Consider the following 26,677-nt stretch of genomic DNA (forward strand, 5'->3'; position numbering starts at 1 on the left):
TCGGCTTCACAATGCCATTATCAATTTTTTTAATGTTATACAGTGTCTAAGATGGCGTACTGTCGTATTTAAAATATACTATTAGACACATTTTCTAAGGGTCAATATTTCTGGTAAAAGCCTACTGCTTTGTTTTATCACTGAGTATACTCAGTGACTGTGGTGCCACGTTATGAAAAAAAAAATTATTAGATAGTGATTTTGATTCTGCCTTAGATTGTTGACCGCTCTTTTCTCGCATACATTGCATGTCACGAGGTTGTGGGCTAGCTCAAGACATGAGTTTAAATCCAGGGCTATAAAATGCCTCGTCTGCCGCAGTTCAGTCACTGATCACTATCCGCTATCGACATAGCATGATAGCTCGTGGCAGCCGCTTGTAACATTGCTTCCTGTTACACGTTGACACCATTTGTGAAGTGACCGGCCTTTTTTTGGTGTCGGCTGTAACCGAGCGGTTGCCGGCAGCACAATAGCGGCAAGGGACAGACGTCAGCTGTTTAGTAATTTTAATCGAACTGTAGTGGTGGCCATCTGCTAGGCAACTCTATTACAAAAAACGTGCTGCACGTACAGTAATCATATGGCCAACTCTGGTCTCGTGCGCTCGGCTGGTGCCGAACTGTTTTGTGTGCTCTGGCCGGACGCTCTGACTAACTGCTCATACGTCAGCCTTTTGTCCACCCCTGCCCACCTGTGCCTATGGGCTACAGGCTGCCTGCCAGCAGTTGTGTGAGCTTGATAAGCCTAGACCTTGGCCTCTTGGAAGGTATTTTGGGACGAACTGGTCATGAAACGGAGTGCTGTGTGAAGAGGAGACCTCTTGCTCTGTCCCAGATGTTCCACACTTTTCACTTCGTCAGTCGAATATTGTTCACTGTCTCCAAGAATCAGGGACAGGGTCTATCTCACTGTGGTCAGGGGTAAAACTGAGTGCTAGATGTAGAAGCATGTGCACACCTTCTCATGCCCATCTCCCGCAAACGAAGCATCTTCCCAAAGTCGTAGGAATTTGTTGTTGTCATCGTATTCAGTCCAAAGACTGGCCTGATGTACCTCTCCATGCTAGTCTGTTTTGTGCAAGTCGTTCGAGATCTTCATAACTACTGAACCCTACATTTGAACCTATTATAATATTCCAGTAGCTATATAAGTTACAAAATCGGAAAAATAGCTTGCAGTTAGTTCACTGCTTAGGGAATTCATTAGGCTCTGTCTACGTTCTCGCAACATATAGGAACACATATGAATTAACTTCTTGAAACGGACGCAGCCGAATTACTTTCCAATCCTTACTGAACCCGAAATTGAGCTCTCTCTCTGTTGCCCTCTTCATCAACGAAATTTTAAATCTTGATCTTCCTTCCTTTCCCTAATCACCTACAATCGGCTGAAGGCAGAGAATATTTTAATGAGTGTTACGCGGAGTAGATAATACATGATTTTTCTACTACAGGCTTCATGTTTATCCGTCAATTCCAGGAAACATCATCATATTAAATTGGTCCGTCTTGGGTGAAAGTGAATGAATAATACGGTTCTTTGTGCCATACGATATCGCTTTCATATATTTTACAGCATCGTTAGTTTCTTATCAGTGCATGATTCATTGTGTTTGTAGCATTTTAACAATACTTATATTAATTAAAATCGTTACTGCTTTCCAGCTTTTTTGGCTCCTTTTTTCATACCTACGCGGCCTGAGACTTTCACAGGCCGAACATAACAAACGCTATCGTCTGTGTCGATGAAGAAAACGGGTTCATGGAGCACGTCAAAAGATCATGCCTGTGGAGTTTCAGACAGCTCTCCCGAAGGAGAGTGACGTCATTGAGGTACTGTCCAAAGTGATCACAGGAATCATTATACTACATTCAGTATGCTTTTCCTCCTACGACTGTCTTCTGATTGGTTTGACGCAGCTCGCTACGAGTCCGTTCTACATTTCAAAGTTGCATTTACACCTTATGTCCTTGATTACTTGTTCCGTGTATTCCATTCTGTGTCTTCCCCTACAGTTTTGCCCTCGATGGCTTCTCCTGCTACAACTGAAGCTAGTCCCTTATGTCTTAATACGTGTCCTCTTTTACTCGCCCCTCTTCTAAGCATTGTTTTCCATGTATTCTTTACTCTCGTTTTCTGCGGAGAACCTTCTTATTTCTTACCAATCCGCTTAAGATCATAGCACCTATAAAATCATTCTATTAGATAGATTGTCGTGACAATAGATCATTAGGCTTTTCGTATCTGGTTGTGAAGTGCAGAAGGAGTTAAGAAAATGATATTAACAAAACTTGTCGTTCAAAATGGCTCTGAGCACTATGGGACTTAACTGCTGAGGTCATCAGTCCCCTAGAACTTAGAACTACTTAAACCTAAATAACCTAAGCACATCACACACGTCCATGCCCGAGGCAGGATTCGAAACTGTGACCGTAGCGGTCACGCGGTTCCAGACTGTAGCGCCTATAAACACTCGGCCACTCCGGTCGGCCAAACTTGACATATTCATTGGTGTAGTTATAATAGTGTGGGCCGGAGACGCACTTTTTGCCAGCGATTGGTGTCTGTGGGTAGAGTGTGCGTTCCACGTTTATTAAGTAGTAAACTGCAGATGTTGAATGGGAGCACAACTCAGCAAAATTTCTACCCCTAGGGTGGTGCGCGTGAATTTTTCCCCAAGTTAATTGGTTAGTTGATTGGGGGAGGAAACCAAACAGTAAGGTCATCGGTCCCATCGGATTACGGAAAGATGGAGAAGTAAGTCGCCCGTGCACTTTCGAAGGAACCATCGCGTCATTTGCCTGAAGCAATTTAGGGAAATCACGGAAAACCTAAATCACGATGGCCGGACGCGGATTTGAACCGTCGTCCTCGTGAATGCGCATCCAGTGCTCTAACCACTGCGCCACCTCGTTCCGTTCCAAGTTAATTCCGTTCTGAACATCTGTTCTGTTCGATGTTGTTTGCTATGTAGCATTTCACCAGCACTACTATCAGTGCAGTATTGTGCAATGGAATGCGAGGGAGAAAAAGCAGGAGACTGTAGTCCTCCCCCCCCCCCTCCCTCCGCTCCCCAAACACACACGGGTCTACACTAAAAATAACTTGCCCATACGTAATGGAATAGACTCTGTCACAGTGTTGCACATGGTGGGGATCACACTGCTGCCAGCAATGACGTGTAACGGAGTTGTAAATGAGACAAGCGTGGGAGCACACATGTGCTTGGCGTCTGCGGTACTCTTCGCAGTTTGTAAAGAGTCTAGCTCCAGAGCGACAAGCAGCGCGAGAGAGCAGGGAACTTGGTGGGCAGCCAACAGCCGCCGCCGCCGCCGCCGCCGCCGCCGCCGCCACATGTGTAATTACGGCTGGCAGCGCAAACACTGCAGGCCGAGGCTGCCTCCGCTATATTATCCTGGCCCGGCCAGGGGTGGCTGCTGTTTGACTGGACAGCCTAACCCGCAGGGGCACGCCACATCGTAGAGCGGCGCAGAACGCAAAAGCGCGGAATCTGTCCCTCTCAGCTCTCACAAGCGCTACAACTTCTGTTTTCTTTTATTGCCACTTGACCTGGGCTACACAGCCATTCGACAAACTTCCACAGAATAACGCTAAATATCTATTCTAAAACGTTTTCCACTGACTGTCATTTACAAAAGACGTACAGACCTTCCCAAACCTTTGTTCTTGTAGAGGTTGTACCGTATAAAACCGGTACGCCTCACGTCCGAGATTCGAGTAACAGTGAACTTACTAAAAAGAATGGGTAACAGTAATGTTAAAAATCATGTAGTTACCTTACGAAAGGTCTCTGTTGGATTCCTTTCATGTTAATTTCTTAAACCTGTTGTTATATACGGCATGCATTCCACTTCTAAATTTACTGTGGTGTTTCTGACTATCTGGGAGGAGACTGAGCAGTGAAACGTGTTACTTTTACACATAATCAAGAACGATCTGTCACACTACTACACTTCAAAACACAGTTTATATGTAATTCATGTCACACAGTTTCATACGGAATCTACATCCGCTTTCTTTTATACACTGTATATGATAAGATACTGTCATCCCCCTTCCCTTCTGTGTGAAAGGATGAATGAGTAAATGTATTTCTAGTTGCATACTTGATGGTAGCAGACAAGCCTGTCTGCTAGAGAACAGTAGGACCAACGTCGGAACAGGTAGCTACGCTTTCTAAAAGCAAAGAGGTTTCTATTCTTGGTATGGTCCTCTCCGTCCCTTGTCATGTTGGTATAGGAAGCTGCCTCTCTGGTCACTTCCGTTTGTATCTGTGAAGCACCCTCAGGAGGGGCCCACGGCAGTAGGTCCGCGGCGAGCGTCTGAAGTAGTAAGATCTCCAGCTAAGCGTGTCTCTGCTAAGTCCGTAGGACAATGGATTTCTTAAGTTCAGCCTAACAACACAAGGGACATTTACTCATTCATCCTTTCACACAGAAGGGAAGGGGGATGACAGTATCTTATCATATACAGTGTATAAAATAAAGCGGATGTAGGTTCCGTATGAGACTGTGTGACATGAATTACATATACACTGTGTTTTAAAGTGTAGTAGTGTGACAGATCGTTCTTGATTATGTGTAAAAGTAACACGTTCCACTGCTCAGTCTCCTCCCAGATAGTCAGAAACACCACAGTAGATTTAGAAGTGGAATGTATGCCGTAAATGACAACAGATTTAAGAAATTAACATGAAAGGAATCCAACAGAGACCTTTCAACCTATATAATTACGTAGGCTTCCGCAGCCAGAGTCAATCGACATAAAAGTTTTCTGGGTATGGTGCCGCGTCATAATGTAAAAGCTACTGCTGCTGGAGAAAAACCAACGTTTCGGCCACGGTTGCAGAGGCCTTCTTCTGGGTCTCCATCAGCAGTAGTTTTTACATTATGACGCGGTACCATACCCAGAAAACTTTTATGTCGATGTAGTTATCTGTTTGTAAGAGATGCAGGAAGTGGTGGCCATGGGCATCTGTGCATCGCTGACTTCGTGTGATGACGTTACGAGCAACACAGTGTAATTCTGCAGGCGTGATGTTAATTTCTCCGGTAATGTTTTGTTTAAGATCGTCTACTATGCGTCGATTGTGAGCATACACATTGCGTTTTAGTGTGCCCCATAAGTAAAAATCGCACGATGTTAAGTCCGGGGACGTTGGGGGGCCGAGGTCCCTACTGACCAGTCTGTCTTCAGTGAGCGCGTTGTCGATGTGGACCACACTTTGGTTGCATGTGTGAGTGGTTGCTCCATCTTGTTGGAATACTGCATGCAGCTTCTCCGCATCTGTTAACTGTGTATAGAAAGAGTCGGAGACCTCTAGATATTTCGCACTGTTTAAGATGTAACTTAAAAACTTGGGGCCTATAATGCGCGTGCTGGGCAACACATATCAAACACCTATCTTCTCTGAGTGGAGAGGTTCAGATGGTTCAGAGCACTATGGGACTTAACGTCTGAGGTCATCAGTCCCCTACACTTAGAACTACTTAAACCTAACTAACCTAAGGACATTACACGCATCCATGCTCGAGGCAGGATTCGAAACTGCGACCGTAGCGGTCGCACGGTTCCAGACTGAAGCGCACAGCGGTCGGCGTGGAGAGGTTCTTCATGCAAAATATGTGGTTTGTCCTGCAACCAGTATCTGCAATTCTGGGAGTTTACATAACATAACAAATTAAACCAGGCCTCATCCGACATGAAGCAAAGCAAGCGGTCCAAGTAACCGTTTGCAATTGATGTTAACGGTCAGTTACAACAATGAACTCCTTTTTCCTGACCCTCGGATTTCAAGTCTTGGAGCACAATCACACGCAAGGCTTTTGATTTCATATCTTTTAGCACACGACGACACAATGTATGAGATACAGCAACCTGTTGCAATAGTTTCTTACCCACTTTCGGGAGAGTTTCGTAATGAGCTTGCAAATTCTGTCTGCAGTTTCAAGGCTCCTCACTGTAGGTCGACTATTCCCCTCCAAATTCTGAACGGATCCTACAGCCCTCAATTTCTTCTACAGATTTTTAAGGGTGTTTGTCGTGATGAGTTTCCTACCAGGATACCTCACTTGAAACATTTCCTTACATTCCTTGACGGTGCTTATCTTCATTTAATGCTCCACAATACCAATTCACCGTTCTGATGCAAACTGTTCCATTTCTGTAACAACAAGACGAGTTTCTCAGAACAACTGACGCACGAACATACAGTTGCATTCAATTTTTCGATAAAATGCAGTTTAGCCAACTTTTGAGACAGTTTTGCCACTTCACACAGAATTCAACTGGAGATGATTTACCGGTACGTGAGGTGTAGCGGTTTAATGTGGGGCACTCTGTACAGCTTAGTGAGCATCTTGTACTGAACACTTTGAGATAAGCAACTAATGACAGAAGATGAACATTTGATTATTGAGATAAATAACTTACGACTTGTAGGAATGGCTCTGAGCACTATGGGACTTAACATCTGAGGTCATCAGTCCCCTAGAACTTAAAACTACTTGAACCCAACTAACCTAAGGACATCACACACATCCATGCCCGAAGCAGGATTCGAACCTGCGACCGTAGCGGTCGCTTGTAGGAATAATTGAACTCACAGCACCTGTTCGAAGTGGTGATGCCAGCATCAAAGCATGCATTACAACATAATCCAGCGGTAGAACTGAATTCTGAGTTCAAACTGATTTAGCCTAGTTGACTGCGCACGTAGTTTATGATAGGGTTGTAATCTGCTGTCCCACACTCTACACTCCGTATTATTCGAAATGTACATTTCACTAACAAGATCACAGGCATTTATTTACAAATCCACGTACTAGGGATAATAGTAGCCACCCATTTAAAAAAAGGCACAGTTGAAACTTTGGAACACTGTACATAATATAGAACTGGCACAAGGTGGTCATGTGACCCTAAACTGCTGACGTTAAGTCATGGCGTTGAAGTGGTGTGTCAGAACCAGTCAGTTGTATAGAGTCAGCACAGGCGTGACAGAGTGACAGAAAGAAGTTATCATGGTTCACGGTATCCGCAACGAAATCCTGATAAAGTTGCCCGATTACATGATGTATCAATGCGGAATGTCTGCCGTGTCTACATGGAATGGTGTACCATTCGCAACCATGTAACACCAGTTAAGAACAGTGATCGTAAAAAGATTGTCCGGATACAGTATTACTGCTGTACTGCTTGACACGGTCATGTTGTTTAAATATCTGGGCGTAACGTTGCAAAGCAATATGAGATGAAAGAGCATGTGAAAAATGTGGTAGGGGACTTCGGTTTATTGGGAAAATTTTAGGAAAGAGTCGTTCACTTGTAAAGGAGACCGCATAAAGGACGTTGGTGTGACCTATTCTTGAGCACTGCTCGAGTGTTTTGATCCGTACCAGGTCGGATTGAAGGAAGACATCGAAGAAGTTTAGAGGCGAGTGGCTAGATTTGTTACCGCCAGGTTCGAAAAACACGCAAGTATTACGGAGATGCTTCGGGAATTCGAATGGGAGTCACTGGGTGGAAGGCGACATTCTTTTCGAGAAACACTATTGAGAAAATTTAGAGTCCGCAGCTCGTGGTCGTGCGGTAGCGTTCTCGCTTCCCGCGCCCGGGTTCCCGGGTTCGAATCCCGGCGGGGTCAGGGATTTTCTCTGCCTCGTGATGACTGGGAGTTGTGTGATGTCCTTAGGTTAGTTAGGTTTAAGTAGTTCTAAGTTCTAGGGGATTGATGATCATAGATGTTAAGTCCCATAGTGCTCAGAGCCATTTGAACTATTTTTTTTTTTTTTTGAGAAAATTTGGAGAACCGGCATTTGAAGCTGACTGCCAAACGATTCTACTGCCGCCAACGTACATCGCCCGTAAGGACCACGAAAATAAGATGCAAGAAATTAGGGCTCATATTTACGCGTATAGGTAGTCGTTTTGCTCTCGCCCTATTTGTGAGTGGACAGGAGGGGAAATGACAAGTAGTGATACAGGGTACCCTCCGCCATGCACCGTACGGTGGCTTGCGGTGTATCTATGTAGATGTAGATTATGACTTACAGTGAACAGTCCTTGTCAGTTACAATCTGCCTCAAAGCCGACGACAAACGCCGCTATGAGCGAATACTGGTCGATCTGAACTAGTTTGTGAGCGCACATTGCGAGGGGAAATGCTTACGATGAAAATTATAGTATGTGTTACGACTTCTGCACCACTTGTTAGCAGCAGACACAGTGGCTGCGCCAGAGACTGAGACGGCGTGGAGTTTTGCAATTATTTGTTGAACTTTCTTTACAATTTCTCCCTCGTCGTCGCTGCCCAGCCCTGCGGATCCCTCCGCCTGGCTGCTGCTGTGTAGATTCTCCGACAATACGCGCAACGCGCGCCGCTGATCGCACTCGGGAGCCTCAGGCCTCCAGTGCTCTGCTGAAGCCAGGATGCCCTGTGGTTGAGATGAACTCGTCGCCGTAGGGTCAGCTGCCGACGCCTGCTGCACCGGCGGCTGGGAAGCCGTCAGTCGCGATGTCCGCGAGGTCCCGTCATGGACGGACAACGCGCCGTGGGGCCGGGTTGCCGTGAAGTCCGGGCGTCAGCCCCGGCGGCGCCTGTGACCAAGACCACGCTGCAGCCGGTCCTGCTGGAAGTTCTCGCTGTAGTTAGTCAGCCATGGTGTCGACCGAACTCTGGTCGACCTCCAGAGCTGAAGTTGACATCTGGCGGCAAACGGATGACTTCTGCGAGCTGGAACAGACTTCCGGAATCGTCACCTACGAAGATTGAACATTCGGACACGGACCACGTCCGTCCTCAGATCCGAACTGCTTCCTAATGGCTTCTGTCTGTTGCTGCCTACGCTCCACTATTTATATCTGGCAGGAGGACGTTTTTTACCCTCGGTAATAGCTTTTTGTTATTACTACCGCAGTATATTGCAGCGTAACTTAGCGTGCTGGCCTCACTTTTCCTTACTTAGCACTCTCCAGGCTTCGCTCGGCGTTCGGTCTGTGTGCGTCCTTGCGTCAGCCGGTTGGTTGACTGATGCTGTCAGCGGGGCTATCTGTGCGTGCTTACTTCGCAACGCCTCGGTCGCCAGCGTGCCTTTGTTTTGCCATTCTCCACTTCGTGAAGCAACGCTTACTACATGTGGCCGCAACATATGATACCTTGCAAAAGACCTTTGTGACTGCAGCACATGAAGCTATAAATCATAAATTGGCCAAGCAACACAGAAATTGGACAGTAGCGGACTGGAGGCGTGCAGCGTGGTCCGACCTGTTACGCTTTTGCTTCTTTTCAAGTGATGTAAGCTGTCAAAAGCTCCGATGTACCAATAGGACGTTTAACTAGCAGTTTGTGGAGATCGTGAGTCAGGCTGTAGGTGATTCTGTGATGACTTTGACTTGTTAGGTTAGTGTTTTTTTAACGTCCCGTCGACAACGAGGTCATTAGAGACGGAGCACAAGCTCGGGTTAGGGAAGGATGGGGAAGGAAATCGGCCGTGCCCTTTCAGAGGAACCATCCCGGCAGTTGCCTGAAACGATTTAGGGAAATCACGGAAAATCTAAATCAGAATGGCTGGAGACGGGATTGAACCGTCGTCCTCCCGAATGCGAGTCCAGTGTGCTAACCACTGCGCCACCTCGCTCGGTGACTTTGACTTGTTTTTCTTATCATAACTTGAGTCCACTTATTGAAATTACCGTGAATATGAACTAGCTTTTTTATTCCAACATTCTTGACGATCAAGTGCGGCCTTTCTTGAACATCTTCGTGAGGGGTATGCCATGAACACGGCCTTCTTCCAGGATGACAACAGCCTCGTTCAGAGAGCTGGCAAACGACGTTCCTGATCTGAGGAACTCTGAGGTACCCCTCGCATTCGACTGCTGCTGTGTTGCCCGATTTTAAGCCCATCGAAAATGGTTGGAAAAACTTCGAACAGTGAGTGAAATGTAGCTGTCAGCACCCTGCAATTGTTTAACTTCACTAGCTATAATCATCAATGAATGGTGACAGTTACATACCCCATACCTGAAGAAACTTGGCGAATCTCTTCCTTATCAAATTGATTGCCAACATCAATGCTAAAGGTAGTGATAAGTGATGTTAGCGTGATGTCTCCTCGAGGTAACTAACTGTCTACCGGAAGTACTTCTTTTCCCATACGAGTCCACCACCTTAAGCTTTGCAGTGCCAAGAGTCCGTTATCAACATCCTCTTCCAGCTTTCTTTGGCCTGAACTACTCTTAAGTTCCTATTTACGGAGATAAACTCCTCGCAGGGGAATAAACCCTGTTGTGAAACTTATCTCAGTACATTCTTTCGGGTTTCTGTACATTATATCTTGATGCACCGTGCATCAAAAGTACCTCGGTGAGTTCTTGAAGCGAATAAGGCTCCATTTTCGGTAACCAGCCAAAAACGGCGACCTGCCACAAAGTCATTCGTGAGCTCATCACAGACAATTATGTATTGTTTTCAGGATAGCGGCAGAAAAGTAGACTCGATAGGGGTTGTTTGTTATGAAAAATAAGCAGTTTAGAAAAACTTGCACCGCACTCATAGCATATTGAAGACATCGTAACGTCTAAAATATTCATTGCCGAATAAAAGTAAGTTATTTGAAAATCCTTAATTCAGGATGTTCTACCGCATATATAACTTGCGGTTGGGATCAGGGAGTGACGCGGTAGAAGATAGTGGTACCTGAAATATGTTCTCCAGCACACACCATAAGACGCCTTGCAGAGTAAAGATGTGGATGTAGATTTTGACACTAAAGGTTTAGGACACCTTGTACAAAGGCAGAAAATATGTTTAAGAAAAATATAAAAAAACGTATTACTAACATGACAAAGATTAACATACTATCACTAAAGATTTTAAATCTATTTAAAACGCACAAGAGAAAAATAGAATTATCTTATTCAAGAACTAGCAAAAGATTATACATGGTATAAACTATGTTCATTACTGCATTGCAGGCATTGGAATCTATAAAATAACATGCCAGTGAGGTTCTGTATTCCGCCTGGCACAGATAGGCCTGGATTTTTGCGCCAGGTAGTTAGAACACACACCTGCTTTCACACATAACAGACACACAGCTGTAATAGCCACACATATGCCGCGCACAGCACGGAACGTAAAAAAAAAGTAATTCCACACCTATTAAACAGCGTTTTTAAAAACACATCTCACTCAAAACACCGCCAGCTGCACTGTAATTCTTTTTTAATTGTGTTTCAGAGTATGCTTCGGAGCGCTATGATTTTTTCACAGCCCGAACTAAAACAACGTAACCATAAAATGAAATGAACGTTGACATTTCTTGTTCCCAATGATCTTAATGTCGACAAGATTCTCCGATGATGAATGCCAAAGGCTGTCGATATCGGTGACCACATTATAAATATTTCTTTGCTGTTTGAACTGAAACTAAATCAATGTATCCAACAACATCCTCTTTATCACTTGTGACTGTGTGTTTTTAAAATAGTATTGAAAAACTTAACAATTTAAAGAGACATTTAACTAATTGTTGCAGAGAATAGGGTATGCTTGACGATTAAAAAGATGGCAACAGTAACTATTTTAGAAATATATTATTTTATTAAAAAATTGACAGATTTATGGAACTTATTCCCATCTTCAGACGACAGTATACTCTCAAAGTCTAAATTTTGTGACGTTATTGATATGTCGCCTGCTTCTGAGATGCTATTTAGTTTTTAACTGTGCAGTGGAATACATGTTATTTTATCATCATACATGATTAATGCTGTCTTCCAGATTAGACATGAAAACTCTCTTATATTTATCTGGATTTTAATACTTTTTTCTTCTCTTTGTTGCAGGTAAGCTGCTGCTATCTTGGAGCGGAATGACAAATGTATGTGCACCACTACATTACCTATACTTATTTATCTTGAAAAAGAAGAAAAACCACAGTGACTGGCGTGTGGTTACTCGTTTCCCTTTTTTAAGGTTTACTAAAACTTGAATGAATAACCAGCCGTCACAGCGCACGAGAAAGCAGGTGAGATGCAGAATGTTGCGGTGTGGGCTTCTTTTGATGGTTTTATTTTATATAAGATTCGTCTTGGCGGAGAAATAAAAGACAGTTAAATATTAAACATGCGCGTTTAGTTTCTTAGTTTTGGATAATTATTTATATCTATAGTACAGGACTGGAACTGATACGCGCTACAAGAGTTGCATGAAACCGTAATTTTTATTTTTTATTTTGAGTGGCTTAGGTTTTTAGCTTAGGAATAAATATTCGTCTACATGTTTGTTTTCTGATATTAATTTCACAACTGTTTTTCGCGGTCGCCAGTGAGATCTGTGTAAGACTTGGTTCTGGATTGCTGGTTTGCGCCCGTGTTTTTTTGTGGCATCTGCATCAACGTTTCACTGGTACTATTTTTCAGGTGTCACTAATCTATACGTGGGCGTTTGTTTCCTGCCAGTTCGGATGCCATCAATGTACTGAACAGTCTCAGTAAGCCATTCTACCTCTCTTTGTTTTCATTTTTGCATGAAAACGTGGCGCTCTCTCCTCCTTTGTTTGTGGTGGCGAAATGCAGATGTACATACGTGTGTTTGTGATGGGAGATGGAATGGAATCGGAAAGGCGGGAAATTGGGGGAGAGGTATTAAGGGAGGGGGAATGCTGGGTGGGTAGAGATGGAAGGGCATATAGGATCGTATCTCTGACTCAGAAACCGTATCTCCATTACAGATATGGCAGATGAGTGTGAAACTCGTAAAGGGAAATGCTAAGATTTTCGGTAGCAGATGACCTGTCCCTCAAAACGTACGTAAATCCAAAAGCAGAGCCAAACGCAAAAACTAAATGAAATTACTTTTTCATATTCCTTCTGTGTCCATTAAGAAATGAGACGAGGTTCAAACAACTGTAGGCATATTGGATTCCTCTCCTTAATGAACAAGATTTTCCAAAATATTGTGACCAATTTAATGTAAAAAATCTGTTTAATTTCACTTAGGAAAATGAACAAGTTTGCTCTAGAAATGGATATAGTACAATGAACGAAATTATAGAATCTAGTAATAACTGAGAATTACAGTTCTGCCTATCATTCACAATATTTTTAGACACACTTTAATTCACTTTTAAGAATTCTGTGTTACTAATTGACTATCCCGGAACCTGGAACGCAGTACCACTTGTAGGTTGCCTATTGGTCGGCTTCCAAGGGCAACAAAATTATGTCGCGTAGTTATTGACTGAACTTAAAAGTTTAAGGTGCTGTCATAATTTACTCATTAAGAGGTATAAAGTTTACCAAAATAAGGTAAGTTTACCGTTAGAAGCTGCGTGTTTGTCTTGAGACACAGCAACTGACGGCGAGCAAATACCCGGTCTATAATCATCCAGTATTTAAGAATGAGAGTACTGAGAGACTTCCAACAAACTTTGCACATAAATATGAGCTTTTTCTCTGCGATACCCCTCACAAAATGATGAAAGGAAAAAAGTTTGTCGATTACCACGTTTTCGCTGTTTACGCCATGAAACTTCAGTATCAGACATGACCTCTTAATTTATCGCTTCTTTACGACCGACTATATTCACAACACAGTTTGCAGACAGCATCAACATATACATTGTGTGATGAAAAGTATCCGGACACTCCTAAAAACATACGTTTTTCATATTAGGTGCATTTTGCTGCCACCTACTGCCAGGTGCTACATGTACTGACTCAGCAGTCATTAGACGTACGTGAGAAAGCAGAATGGGGTGCTCCGCGGAACTCACGGACTTCGAACTTGGTCAGATGATTGGGTATCGCTTTTGTCATACGTCTGTACGCGAGATTTCCTCACTCCTAAACATCCCTAGGTCCACTGTTTCCGATGTGATAGTGAACTGGAAACGTAAAGGGACATGTACAGCACAAAAGCGTACAGGCCGACTTCGTTTGTTGACTGACAGAGACCGCCAACAGTTGAGTTGAAGAGGGTCTTAATGTGTAATAGGCAGACATCTATCCAACCCCATCACACAGAAATTCCAAACTGCGTCAGGATCCACTGCAAGTACTATAACAGTTAGGCGAGAATGAGAAAACTTGGATTTTATGGTTGAGCGGCTGCTCATAAGCACATCACACCGATAAATGCCAAACGACGCCTCGCTTGGTATAAGGAGCGTAAAAATTGTACGATTGGACAGTGGAAAAACGTTGTGTGGAATGAAGAACCACGGCAAAAACGTGGCGATCAGATGGCAGGGTGTGGGTATGTCGAATGCCTGGTAAACATCATTTGCCAGCGTGTTTAGTGCCAACAGTAAAATGGTTCAAATGGCTCTAAGCTCTATGGGACTTAGCATCTGAAGCCATCAGTCCCCTAGACTTACAACTGCTTAAACCTATCTAACCTAAGGCCATCACACACATCCATGCCCGAGGCAGGATTCGAACCTGCGACCGTGGGAGCAGCGCTGTTCCGGACTGAAGCGACTAGATCAGCTCGGTCACAGCGGCCGGCCAACAGTAAAATTCGGAGGCGGTGGTGTTATGGCGTGGTGGTGTTTTTCATGGAGGGGGCTTTCACCTCTTGCTGTTTAGCGTGGCGTCATCACAGCACAGGCCTAGATTGATGTTTTAAGCACCTTCTTGGGTTCCACTGTTGAAGAGCAATTGGGGGATGGCGATTGCATCTTTCAACACGATCGAGCACCTGTTCATAATCCACGGCCTGTGGGGGAGTGGTTACACGACAATAACATCCCTGTAACAGACTGGCCTGAATCCTATAGAACACCTTTGGGATGTTTTGGAACCCCGACTTCGTGCCAACATCGAAACCCCCCCCCCCCCCCCCTTTCCCCCAGTGCAACATTCCGTGAATAAAGGGATGCCATTCCCCAGGAAACCTGCCAGCACCTGATTGAACGTATGCCTGCGAGAATGGAAGCTGACATCAAGGGTGGGCCAACACCATATTGAATTCCAGCATTACCGATGGAGAGCGCCACGAACTTGTAAGTAATTTTCAGCCATGTCTCCGGATACTTTTGATCACATTGTGTACCAAACTTGCATGCAAAATTATAGCATTGTAAGACAAAGTTCAGGATGGTTATATGCCAGAATAACTAGCGTCTACTTAAAATTCTCGTTAACTGACATACGGCCGGCAGCGCGGTGTGCTGACCATATGCCCCTCCGTATCCGCATCCAGAGACGCCTATGGGCTGAGGAAGACACGGCGGCCGGTCCGTACTGTTTGGCCTAAATGAACTCTTCGGGCAGAGTTCAGTTTTTTACTTAAAATGGCTCACAGTAATACTTCGGCATCAGGCATGAATTTTTAATTTATTACTTCTTTGCTACTAAATCTATTCGCAACACACGGTATTTACATATATCACTGAATGTTCCTCCAAAATTATATCATTGTACGACACGTAGTTCAGACGATATAATGTCATACACATTGAGATGCGTGAAAAAGTTGATTTTGCTTGATATGGAACGCAAATCAACCAGACTACATTCTTCTAAGGTTTCATAATGAGAGCACTTAGCGACTACCAACAAATGTTAAGCAGACTTTCAAAGGTTTCCTAAACTTTGTCTCTCTTACTTACTTAAAGTCACGTATGTAACACACTAACTCATTCGTAAAGTAATCAGACGATTGAAGTTGTTTCGTATGTGAGCGTTCGATTCTTTAAAGAATCAGGGTTTTTCTGGTTTTATACCAACAGCCCTTGAAACAAGTTTTCTATGACAAAGTTTGAACGCCAGAAAATTGTAACGATTTGGATGGTGACCTCCAGAGAATTGATGAATGCTGCAAGCTCTGGCAGTTGATCCTGAAAGTAAATAAATGTTACATATTCCACACACATAGGAGAAGAAATCCGCTACTGTACTAGCTACACTATTGATAACAAACCGCTGGAAACGTTATCTATCGTAAAATATCTGGCAATAACTATCCAGAGCGATCTCGAGTGGAATGACCACATAAAACAAATAGTTTGAAAAGCAGATTCCAGACTCAGATTCATAGGAAGACGCCTAAGGAAATGTAACTCATTCACGAAGGAAGTAGCGTGTAAGGCGCATGTTCGACAGATTCTTGAGTACTGTTCGTCTATCTGGGATCCCTGCTAGGTGGGACTGATAGAAGAGGTAGAGAAGATACAACGAAGAGCGGCGCGTTTCGTCTCGAGATCGTTTAGTTGGCGAGAGAGCGTTACGGAGGTGCTAAACAAACTTCACTGTCAGACGTTACAAGAGAGGCGTTTTTGATCACGGAGAGATTTATTATTGAAATTTTGAGATAGCACTATCCGGGAAAAATCGGACAACATATTACTTCCCACCACATACTTTTCGCATAATGACCACGAGGAGAAAATTCGAGAAATTAGAGCCAAAGAGGCATACCGACAATCATTCTTTCAATGTGCTATTCGCTAGTGAAATAGGATTGGACGGCTCAGTTAGTCGTAAAAAAGTACCCTCCGCCATACAGAATTAGGTGGCTTATGGAGTATGATGTAAATGTCTGCTATAATCCCCTTATGGTGTTCCGAAATAGAGTGGCTGCATGGTTAGTATTTAAAAGCCGGTTGTTCGGACATACCTCATGTGAAGGACGAAAACTGATTTTAGCACCTAAGAAGCAGGCAAAAGTGACAGAAATAACAAATTGTTTTGTACTACGATCACTGACATAACGTAGGAGTGACATTTATTTTACCTTCCGAGGCATGGAGCGGCGAAGTTTATTTCGTAAAGAAGCCCGGATGGGGGTGTGCCGGTGAATGGCAGTAGACAGTGTGGAGCGCCTCTGTGGATGCAGAGGGGACGGTATCTCAGCTCTCGCTGATTGTTTCACGACGGAGGTTCACGTTAACCAGAAAATCGGTTTATCACGAGAATGCCATTGTCTGCAAGCGGGCCGGGAACAGAACGGCGGGAGCATAAGCGCAAGTGTATTCTGGGGCGATAAGTATCACGTTGAACGTCGACTGCGCAGTCAGATCTGCTGCTTGATACTAAAGAAACCCTTGGCGGGTGCATGAAAAGCCTTGTGACGCAAGTCGGATCGTCCCACGTAAGTTGGGTCCCCGGGAGATTGCAGGTGAAGATTCGTCTGAGTATCACGAACATAAAAGGATTTTGTAACATTATACTCGATGTAGGAGCTTCTAGATGAAATATTTGGGGAGAATATGAAAATAAGAGATTAGGTGAAAGAAATACAGTCTTAATAACAGCACCAAATAAAAAGAACTTCTGCCGTTCGATGCGGAGCAGGAGTCTATTGTAGACTGGTGCCCAGATTATGTACACTGCGACAGAAAGAAACGACACTTTTCGCATTTGAAGGAGTTGCAGTGCCCCATAAAAAAAAAAAATGTGAAGCGCCCAGAAGACATGGTCGCATGTCAATGTAACTCCGTACAAAACGCACCATCGGCGGCTATGTAAATGATGAGAGTTGCAATTCTCTGAGACAGGAAGGACAGCCACCAGAGTGCATTACTGCTGTTCGTATTTAATGTTGTTACGAAGCCTCGTAGGGTTATATGGGGCTTGAACAGCGTCACTTGTTCAGTGGTTACTGTGAAGGACTCGGAGATACCGGGTACTCGTGTTAGACAGCATGATTAGCACCTGACTGAGTTTGAACGGGGCTTCACTGTTGATCTATATTTGGTCGAATCGCGCAATTTTCAGACTGGCATTCGGATGTGACATTGTCCAGATATTGGATGCCACGGGAACATGATGGCAGGCATGCTCGTCAAGGTTCCGGACGACCACGTCTGACCACAGCTGTGGAGGCTCACCGTATTGATGTCCAAACACATCGTAGGCCGTAAAAGCTTTCGTCTGCCATTCGAGAACAAGTAATGGATTCCCTCCAAAATGCTGCGTCATCCCGCGCCAGTGGTTGGACACCAGCAACAGTCGGCCTGCGGAATTACCGTCACACCCGTAGGCTGCTTATAACATCGCAGCACAAACGGCTGCGTTTGTAATGATTCCTTGAGCGGAAAGCATGGGCTACAGATAAATAGCGACGCCATTATGTTCGGCGATGAATCGCTTGGTTCAAATGTCTCTGAGCACAATAGTACAGGGCTATTACAAATGATTGAAGCGATTTCATAAATTCACTGTAGCTCCATTCATTGACATATGGTCACGACACACTACAGATACGTAGAAAAACTCATAAAGTTGTGTTCGGCTGAAGCCGCACTTCAGGTTTCTGCCGCCAGAGCGCTCGAGAGCGCAGTGAGACAAAATGGTGACAGGAGCCGAGAAAGCGTATGTCGTGCTTGAAATGCACTCACATCAGTCACTCATAACAGTGCAACGACACTTCAGGACGAAGTTCAACAAAGATCCACCAACTGATAACTCCATTCGGCGATGTGCTTCTGGATGCCTCTGTAAGGGGAAATCAACGGGTCGGACTGCAGTGAGCGAAGAAACGGTTGAACGCGTGCGGGCAAGTTTCACGCGTAGCCCGCGGAAGTCGACGAATAAAGCAAGCAGGGAGCTAAACGTACCACAGCCGACAGTTTGGAAAATCTTACGGAAAAGGCTAAAGCAGAAGCCTTACCGTTTACAATTGCTACAAGCCCTGACACCCGATGACAAAGTCAAACGCTTTGAATTTTCGGCGCGGTTGCAACAGCTCATGGAAGAGAATGCGTTCAGTGCGAAACTTGTTTTCAGTGATGAAGCAACATTTTCTCTTAATGGTGAAGTGAACAGACACAATGTGCGAATCTGGGCGGTAGAGAATCCTCACGCTTTCGTGCAGCAAATTCGCAATTCACCAGAAGTTAACGTGTTTTGTGCAATCTCACGGTTTGAAGTTTACGGCCCCTTTTTCTTCTGCGAAAAAAAAAAAAAAAAACGTTACAGTACACGTGTATCTGGACATGCCGGAAAATTGACTCATGCCACAACTGGAGACCGACAGCGCCGACTTCATCTTTCAACAGGATGGTACTCCACCGCACTTCCATCATGATGTTCGACATTTCTTAAACAGGAGATTGGAAAACCGATGGATCGGTCGTGGTGGAGATCATGATCAGCAATTCATGTCATGGCCTCCACGCTCTCCCGACTTAACCCCATGCGATTTCTTTCTGTGGGGTTATGTGAAAGATTCAGTGTTTAAATCTCTTCTACCAAGAAACGTGCGAGAATTGCGAGCTCGCATCAACGATGCTTTCGAACTCATTGATGGGGACATGCTGCGCCGAGTGTGAGAGGAACTTGATTATCGGCTTGATATCTGCCGAATCACTAAAGGGGCACATATCGAACATTTGTGAATGCCTAAAAAAACTTTTTTGAGTTTTTGTATGTGTGTGCAAAGCATTGTGAAAATATCTCAAATAATAAAGTTATTGTAGAGCTGTGAAATCGCTTCAATCATTTGTAATAACCCTGTACTTAACATCTGAGGTCATCAGTCCCCTAGAACTTAGAACTACTTAAACCTAACTAACATAAGGACATCACATACATCCATGCCCGAGGCAGGATTCGAACCTGCGACCGTAGCAGTCGCGCGGTTCCGGACTGAAGATCGCTATTCTGCCCTGCCCCAAATGACCATCGTCGGCGTCTGTAGATGTCCTGTTACTCCAATTCTTGAGAGGTAGAGCGGTATTACCTGTGGGGTCATGATGTGGGCAGCCATTGGGTATGACTTAAGGTGTGTGTGTATTGTATATTGTGTATTTAAACCAGGGATCTAGTAACGACGGAGAAGCTCCGTCAGTGGTTCACAACCGCACAGGCCACAGCAGTCCACCCACCCCACCGCCGCCCCACACCGAACCCACAGTTATTGCGCGGTTCGGGCATCAGTTGACACCCCCCCCCCCCCCAGGAACGTCTAATACCAGACGAGCGTACGCAAATGTTTGCTTGATAGAATAATTATTGTGTACGTGTACGTGGAGACAGTGTACGCGGTGCAGCAATCACCGACATGGTGTAACTGAGGCGGAATAAGGGGACCAGCCCACATTCGCCGAGGTAGATGGAGAACCGCCTTAAAAAGTATCCACAGGCTGGCTGGCACACCGGACCTCGAGACTAAGCCGTCGGGCGGATTCGTGCCGGGGACCTGCACGCCTTCCCGCTCGGGAAGCAGTGCGTTAGACCGGACATACTGCGTCCTCATGTGTTACCTCTTACGCGACAATATGTTGATAACATGACAGTACTCGTCCATACGTGCCCTGTGCCTTTTGAACTATTTGCGTGATATTGAGGTACTCCAGTAAGTAGCAAGATCCCATATCTTTCCCAATAGAACTTACGTGCGACCTGCTCGGACGTTAATTCCGTCCGAGTGTCAGTATCCATGAGATCGACGACCAGTTACAACAGCTGTGGACCAGTTTGCTTTTGGAGAGGATACAATGGCTTTATGAGAACCTTGCCAAACTAACCAGTACAGGCATCCAGGCCAGAGGGGGGTGCAACGTTATACTGATCAGTAGGCTCCGTTAAGTTGTTTGTGAATCTGACTCGATTTTGTAATCACCGAAATAGCATCAAATACTCTCTCAACATGTGAAGTTACATTTCGTTTTCTCCTCCTCTCCTGGGCCCTTCACCTTTTTTCTCAGGCAGTGTATTTATCTTGGCGTATTAGTGAGTGGCTCTTTTACTACCGTAACACTTTGGTCTTACGCTTTGAAAAGTTTGAACAAAATCGACCGCTCAGTGGCAGTGGACGAGCAGTTTAGACATGAAACTTCCTTGCAGATTAACATTGTGTTGCGATTGGAAGTCTAACGTGGGAACTTGCCTTTCGCAGGCAGTGCTCTTACTGAACTATCCAGGCAGGACTCGCGAACCGCCCTCACAGCTTCACTTCTGCCAGTTTCTCGTCCCTCCTTTGCAAGCTTCACATACGCTTCGCTGTATATCATGCGGAACTAGCTCCCTTTGTAGAAAGATTATTGCTGAGACATGGTTTAGACAAGCCTAGGGGATTAATTATTCTGACAACGAACAAATTTCTCCCAATGAGGGACAAGTTTGTTGATACTGTCACTGTAGAATGTTTGATTTTGTTGATGGGGCCAAAATCTCGCCTCTGCTTGCACCCCTTCATCACCGCCAAAGTGAAGTCTTGACTGGTTTCCTTAAGTTTTGGAAACAGAAGAAAATGGATTGGGACCAAGACAGGAGCGTTTGAAGGATGCTCGAAGAGCCGGCCGTTGTGGCCGAGCGGTTCTAGGCGCTTCAGTCTGGAAGCACCCTGCTGCTACGGTCGCAGGTTCGAATCCTGCCTCGAGCATGGATGTGTGTGATGTCCTTAAGTTAGTTAGGTTTAAGTAGTTCAAAGTCTAGGGGACTGATGACCTCAGATGTTAAGTCCCATAGTGCTTAGAGCCATTTGATGCTCGAAGACGGTGAACCCAAGACATCGCATCTTCGAATTGGAAATTCAATTGCAGCATTTTGTTTCTCACGCGTTACGTTAGAAACCACCATATTACACGCTACAATATGGAGCCAACAAGCAACACAGGGCTGCGGATATATAGATATGAAGAATAAAAATGTAGAAGTTTAATAACGTTTGTTATATTTAGAAAGCTTTGACAGTTTTCACATAAAAATTCTGAGGCGTTACTTTTCAGCATGCCTCGTACGTGTAAACGTGTCTGCTTTGTATACTGTGTACCTACGTAGAAATAAAAGAAAGCCATTGCAACGCGTGCCGGACACACAGTTTCAGAGATGGAACAGTCACAGTTAATGTTCATCAATTCGCTGTCGTTTAGGAAACAATGAAATTTGAGGGAAGTTTATTGTCATTGCAAATCGTAAGGCGTTTCCCCGGCAACAGAAGAGAAGAGACGATTACAACATAAACAACTGGCGTTACAGCTCCGCTGACGACACTGCTTCTCGGTGACTTTAGAGCATTTTGAGCAGTTTAAAGTGGCGGTTAAGAGGAGCGACACTGATTAGGTGCACGGAATTCTATCAAGCAGCAGCACCAACGGTGGCATGGGGTTATCGTGTTGACGACTTCCGTGGAGCGGCTGTGTGTCTTCAGTTTGGAAGGTGAGTCTTTCGTCTGACAAAAAATTCTTACTACTTCTGAGACATCAGCTACTTCAGACGAAATCAAATATAGAAAGTGAATATTTGCACGTTGGTCTTGAGTGCGTCCGTATGTCATCCCTCCGATTACGACTGAATTTTGGTTAGTTGTTGTGTGCGCATCCGCGAAGTTTTCTTACAACAAAAGTCGTTTCTGCCATATATTAAATTTATTTGTTTTTGCAGTGTATGGAAAGACCAAAAATATTGTGTATTCGAAACTTTTTCAATTTAATTTTATGCACAAAAATCGTAGTCTTTCCTTGCGCACCACCGATAAGCAAAAACGGTTGAGCTCTTGTGTAGTTTCACAGAAAATGACGTCAGAAATATTCTAAGGAGTGGAAGGACCAATTGTAGACTTCCGTGGACTCACATAGACTCTTTGTTGTAGCGCACTACCGCTAACTGAACATATTTAGTATCTGCAGCATATTCGGACCTTCGTTAACAGTCCGCATTGGGGCCCTGTGTCAACGCTTTCCGGAAAGTTGGGAATATGGAATTGCCGGTTACCCATCGTCCATCGTTAGCAGGATATCATGCAAAAAAAAAAGAAGGCAAGCCGAGTTTCGCAACCACGTTAGTGTCCTATCCATGCTGATTTGTGGACGGTAGGTTTTCTGTTACGAGGAAATTTATTAAATACGAACTTAGAAAATACTCAAGAATTCTGCGGCAAACTTATTTTAAGGAATGTGGCCAGTAATTTTTCAGGTCCATTCTTTTGCCTTTCTTACAGACAGGAATCGCCGGCGCTTTTTGTCAGTCGCTTGGGACTTTTTGCTGGGCGAGAGATTCGCGATAAATGCAAACTAAGCATGGAGCCAATGCAGAAGAGTAGTCTCTGTAAAACCGAACTAGGATTCCTTTTACACTTTCCGACTTATTTGTTTTCAACTCTTTCAGTTGTTTCTCAACGCCAGGGTGCGTGTTTTATGTCCTCCACATGGTATTCTGTGTGATGGTCAAACGATGGCATGTCTGTACGATTCTCCTGCTTAAACGATTTTAAAACACAAAATTTAAAACTTTAGCTTTGCTTTTGTTGTCTTCTATTCGGACAACAGACTGCAAGAGAAGTGACTGAATAAGAATAGTTATGAAAAATCCGTCTCGATTGCACAAACTACCTGGTGTTTACCTAGGTTTCAGTGTGGGTAACCACGCCTTCTTCAGAACAAATACAAAACAGCTTGCCTAAATTGGCATAGTCGAAGGCTAAAATCGACACCTACAGCGGCAAGGCCCCATAAATTTTTTTTTTTTTACAAATACACGGTGCATATGTACCAAGTCAATAATATTACTTATCTCAACCCTGTGTGTGCTGCCTCGCCCCAGCCAACGTACGATGGTCACAGTCTCTCCACCGAACTGCAGTCGTCGTCATTATTTTAGTTTGTAAACCGGAGAAATTCCGTATCGAGAGGACAATTGGGTTCAACAAAGCACAAATGGAACTTTTTTGAGCAACTTTAAAACTTTAAAATCTATATAATTTTCCGCCCCATGGAGCTTATAATGAAGACGAAACAGGAATACAGACTGTACCGGGGAAACTGAAGAAAAGTGTGGCAAGAAAGAGCCAAATAATAATAGTGTTATGTGTTTCCTTGTGTTAAAAAGTTTTATATTTAAGTTAGTCATTTGTTATTGTCATGTTTTGATGTTTAATGCGATCATGGTGATGGAGAGGATGATGATGAAGATGACGATGAAGATGAGGATTTCGATTCAGTAAAACGTTATACAAGCTAATAATAACACTACCTGACAATTACTCTACTTCTTCTTCAGTATGTTAAATTAATTTATTTTTATCTATATATGACGGTAGTATCTGTTCACGAAAGAACTGTTACCGTTGATGCCCATGCAGCTTTGCTAGAAATGAAATGATAAATAAATGGGCACTCTAGCTGCAAACATGCGTTGATATACTTCATTGGGGACATGTTGAAAATGTGTGCCCCGACCGGGACTCGAACCCGGGATCTCTTGCTTACATGGCAGACGCCCCATCCATCTGAGCCACCGAGGGCACAGAGGATAGTGCGCCTGCAGGGACTTATCCCTTGCACACACCCCGTGAGATCCTCATTCCCAACATGTCCAAACCACTACATTCGTAGTACGCCTACTAGATGTCTGCCACGAGTAATGAGTATGATGGGCAAACATGTAGTGGGCGCACTACGAATGTAGTAGTGTGGACGTGTTGGGAATGTGGATCTCACGGGGGGGCGTGCAAGGGACAAGCCCCTGCAGGCGCACTGTCCTCTGTGCCCTCGGTGGCTCAGATGGATGGGGCGTTTGCCATGTAAGCAAGAGATCCCGGGTTCGAGTCCCGGTCGGGGCACACATTTTCAACATTTCCCCAGTGAAGTATATCGACGCCTGTTTGCAGCTAGGGTGTCCATTTAATTATCATTTAATTTATTTTTGTGTGGATTTTTGCCCCTTGATAATAGGATGTTTAACACAGGCCTGGGGAAAAGATACGTTTTCCTCATTTGTAAAATTTTTTTAAAAGTATCTTTAATACATCACGCAAGAAATCTTGAACTTATCGTAGAAAGTATGATACCAGGTAAATTGTGTACAATTTTCATTGTCATGTAACCAGAAAAGCAGAGAGGGAAAAAATAGGAAAGTGTTAAGCGCGCCCCCCTTTGCCTTGCCTATGATAGGTGTGCAGCACTGCAGAGAGATCACTTTCGTTTTTAGTACAGAGCACGGTGATGGCTTTTATCGGCCCCGAGAACGGGTGGCGTTCGCGTACCCGGAACGTCATAATACTGAATTATTTGGTCGCTAAAATAATCCGCGTTGTGTAGAGAGGGGGGGGGGGGGGAGAAGCACCACGAAAGACAGGATGGGGGCATCGACGCGTTCCCCTGCGCTTGCACCGCCGGCGCGCCGTGGATAAACTCGTAACCGCAAAAACGAAGGCCGCTTGGCGCGTGCAGTGATCCTGAAATGTGTGCCGCCGGTAATCCTGGGGCGTAGCGGTGTATAGAATAGAGTGGAGGGGCGACGAAAGGCCGCAGGGGGGCGCGAGTCACGATGCCGCGGCGGCAGCTCGGCTTAAATAACGGAGACGTTAGCCCGCCCTGGCCGTAGTCGGGCCACGCGCACTCACACCCGCACCTACCGTACTTTTTTTTCCCTTCAATACGCGAGCAGCTGCCCGGCCGGGTCGCCGCTGGTGGATGGTGAAAGAGCACGGGATGAGGAGAGGTGACGTGAGGTGAGAGGGTTGATGGTGGTGGTGGTGGTGGTGTGGGGCGGGGGAGGGAGGGAGGGAAGCGGGCAGCGCCCCCTGCACACCAGCAGCGCTGCTTAAATCGAATTTTAAAGCACTAGCAGGCAGCGAGCGCGCCTCCATTAAAACGGGCTCACGCGGGGGGCCGCCGGGGAAAGGGGAGGGAAAGGGGATTCCCCCGGTACTGGACCAGCGGTAGGGGTAGGGGTTAGGCGCGGGGAGGAAGGGGGGGGGGGCTATCTGGCGGCTCGCCAGGACGACGCTCAGCGCCTAGTAGCGAAACACAGAGCATCGCTACTGGGGCAACTCGGTGGTCTGTCCAAATGACTGACGGTGCAGACGATTACAGTTTCGCTCATCTCCAGCTTTCTCCGACACTTTTGACTCTGCGCGGTGGTAACGAGTCTGGATTCGTATTAGAGAGGAGCGGGCTTCAAATACCCGACGGCCACTCCCGTTTATGTAACTTCCAGGCATATTCAAACTGAGGCCTCGCCTACAAAGAAATGAAGTGCTTGTAAACAAGTGAAGATGTGATGGCGGTTCGTGACTTGTGCCTGGATGGCTCAGAAGGTACGGGCATTGTCGACAAAAGGCAACACTCCACGTTCAAGTCGTCCTCCGGGACACAGTTGTAATCGCACCTGTGCTGAGTACAGATAAATACTGAAGAAAGTACTCTGGGGTGTGGCTAAGCGATTTCTCGACAGTATTCTATCTTCCAGTAGTGCTAACCCCACCAAATGCGGCGGGCAACTTCCGTGAGTTAACAAGGTAGCAGGAGGGTAATGGTGAAAGAAAAGCCATGAATGCGGGTCCTGATCCATGCCTGGATTGCCCAGTCAGTATGTGCATCTCCCACGGAAGGTAAGGCTCTGAATTCCAGTCCCAGTCCGGTGCACAGTGCCAATCAGCCAGGAATTTTGAAACGGCGTATTTATCGATGATTATTAAAGAATTGTGAGCCTTGTCGCTGCAGTTCGAATTACCTCTGCGCAAATATCTTTGCCTCTCCATCGATAGTGGTCAACTCTTTGGTTCCGACCATAGGGTGCGACGGCAACGGCCTTGCCGCAGTGGATACACCGGTTCCCGTGAGATCACCGAAGTTAAGCATTGTCGGGTGTGGCCGAAACTTGGATGGGTGACCATCCACGCCGCCATGCGCTGTTGCCATTTTTCGGGATGCATTCAGCCTCGTGATGCCAATTGAGGAGCTACTCGGTCGAATAG

The 26,677-nt window shown here is 45.1% G+C and overlaps 1 protein-coding gene across 1 annotated transcript in view; it reads left to right on the top strand.

The window, feature by feature from the left end:
• The first annotated feature begins 1,784 nt into the window (after window positions 1–1,784).
• Window positions 1,785–26,677, top strand: part of LOC124606009 (forkhead box protein L2-like) — a 78,612-nt gene continuing 53,719 nt past the window's right edge. The window contains exons 1-2 of the mRNA XM_047137972.1: window positions 1,785–1,835; window positions 3,254–3,361. Coding sequence (XP_046993928.1) covers window positions 1,785–1,835; window positions 3,254–3,361 — 159 coding nt within the window. The remainder of the gene's footprint in view (window positions 1,836–3,253; window positions 3,362–26,677) is intronic.

Source organism: Schistocerca americana, chromosome 3, assembly GCF_021461395.2.
Source record: "Schistocerca americana isolate TAMUIC-IGC-003095 chromosome 3, iqSchAmer2.1, whole genome shotgun sequence".
Classification (NCBI taxonomy): domain Eukaryota; kingdom Metazoa; phylum Arthropoda; class Insecta; order Orthoptera; family Acrididae; genus Schistocerca; species Schistocerca americana.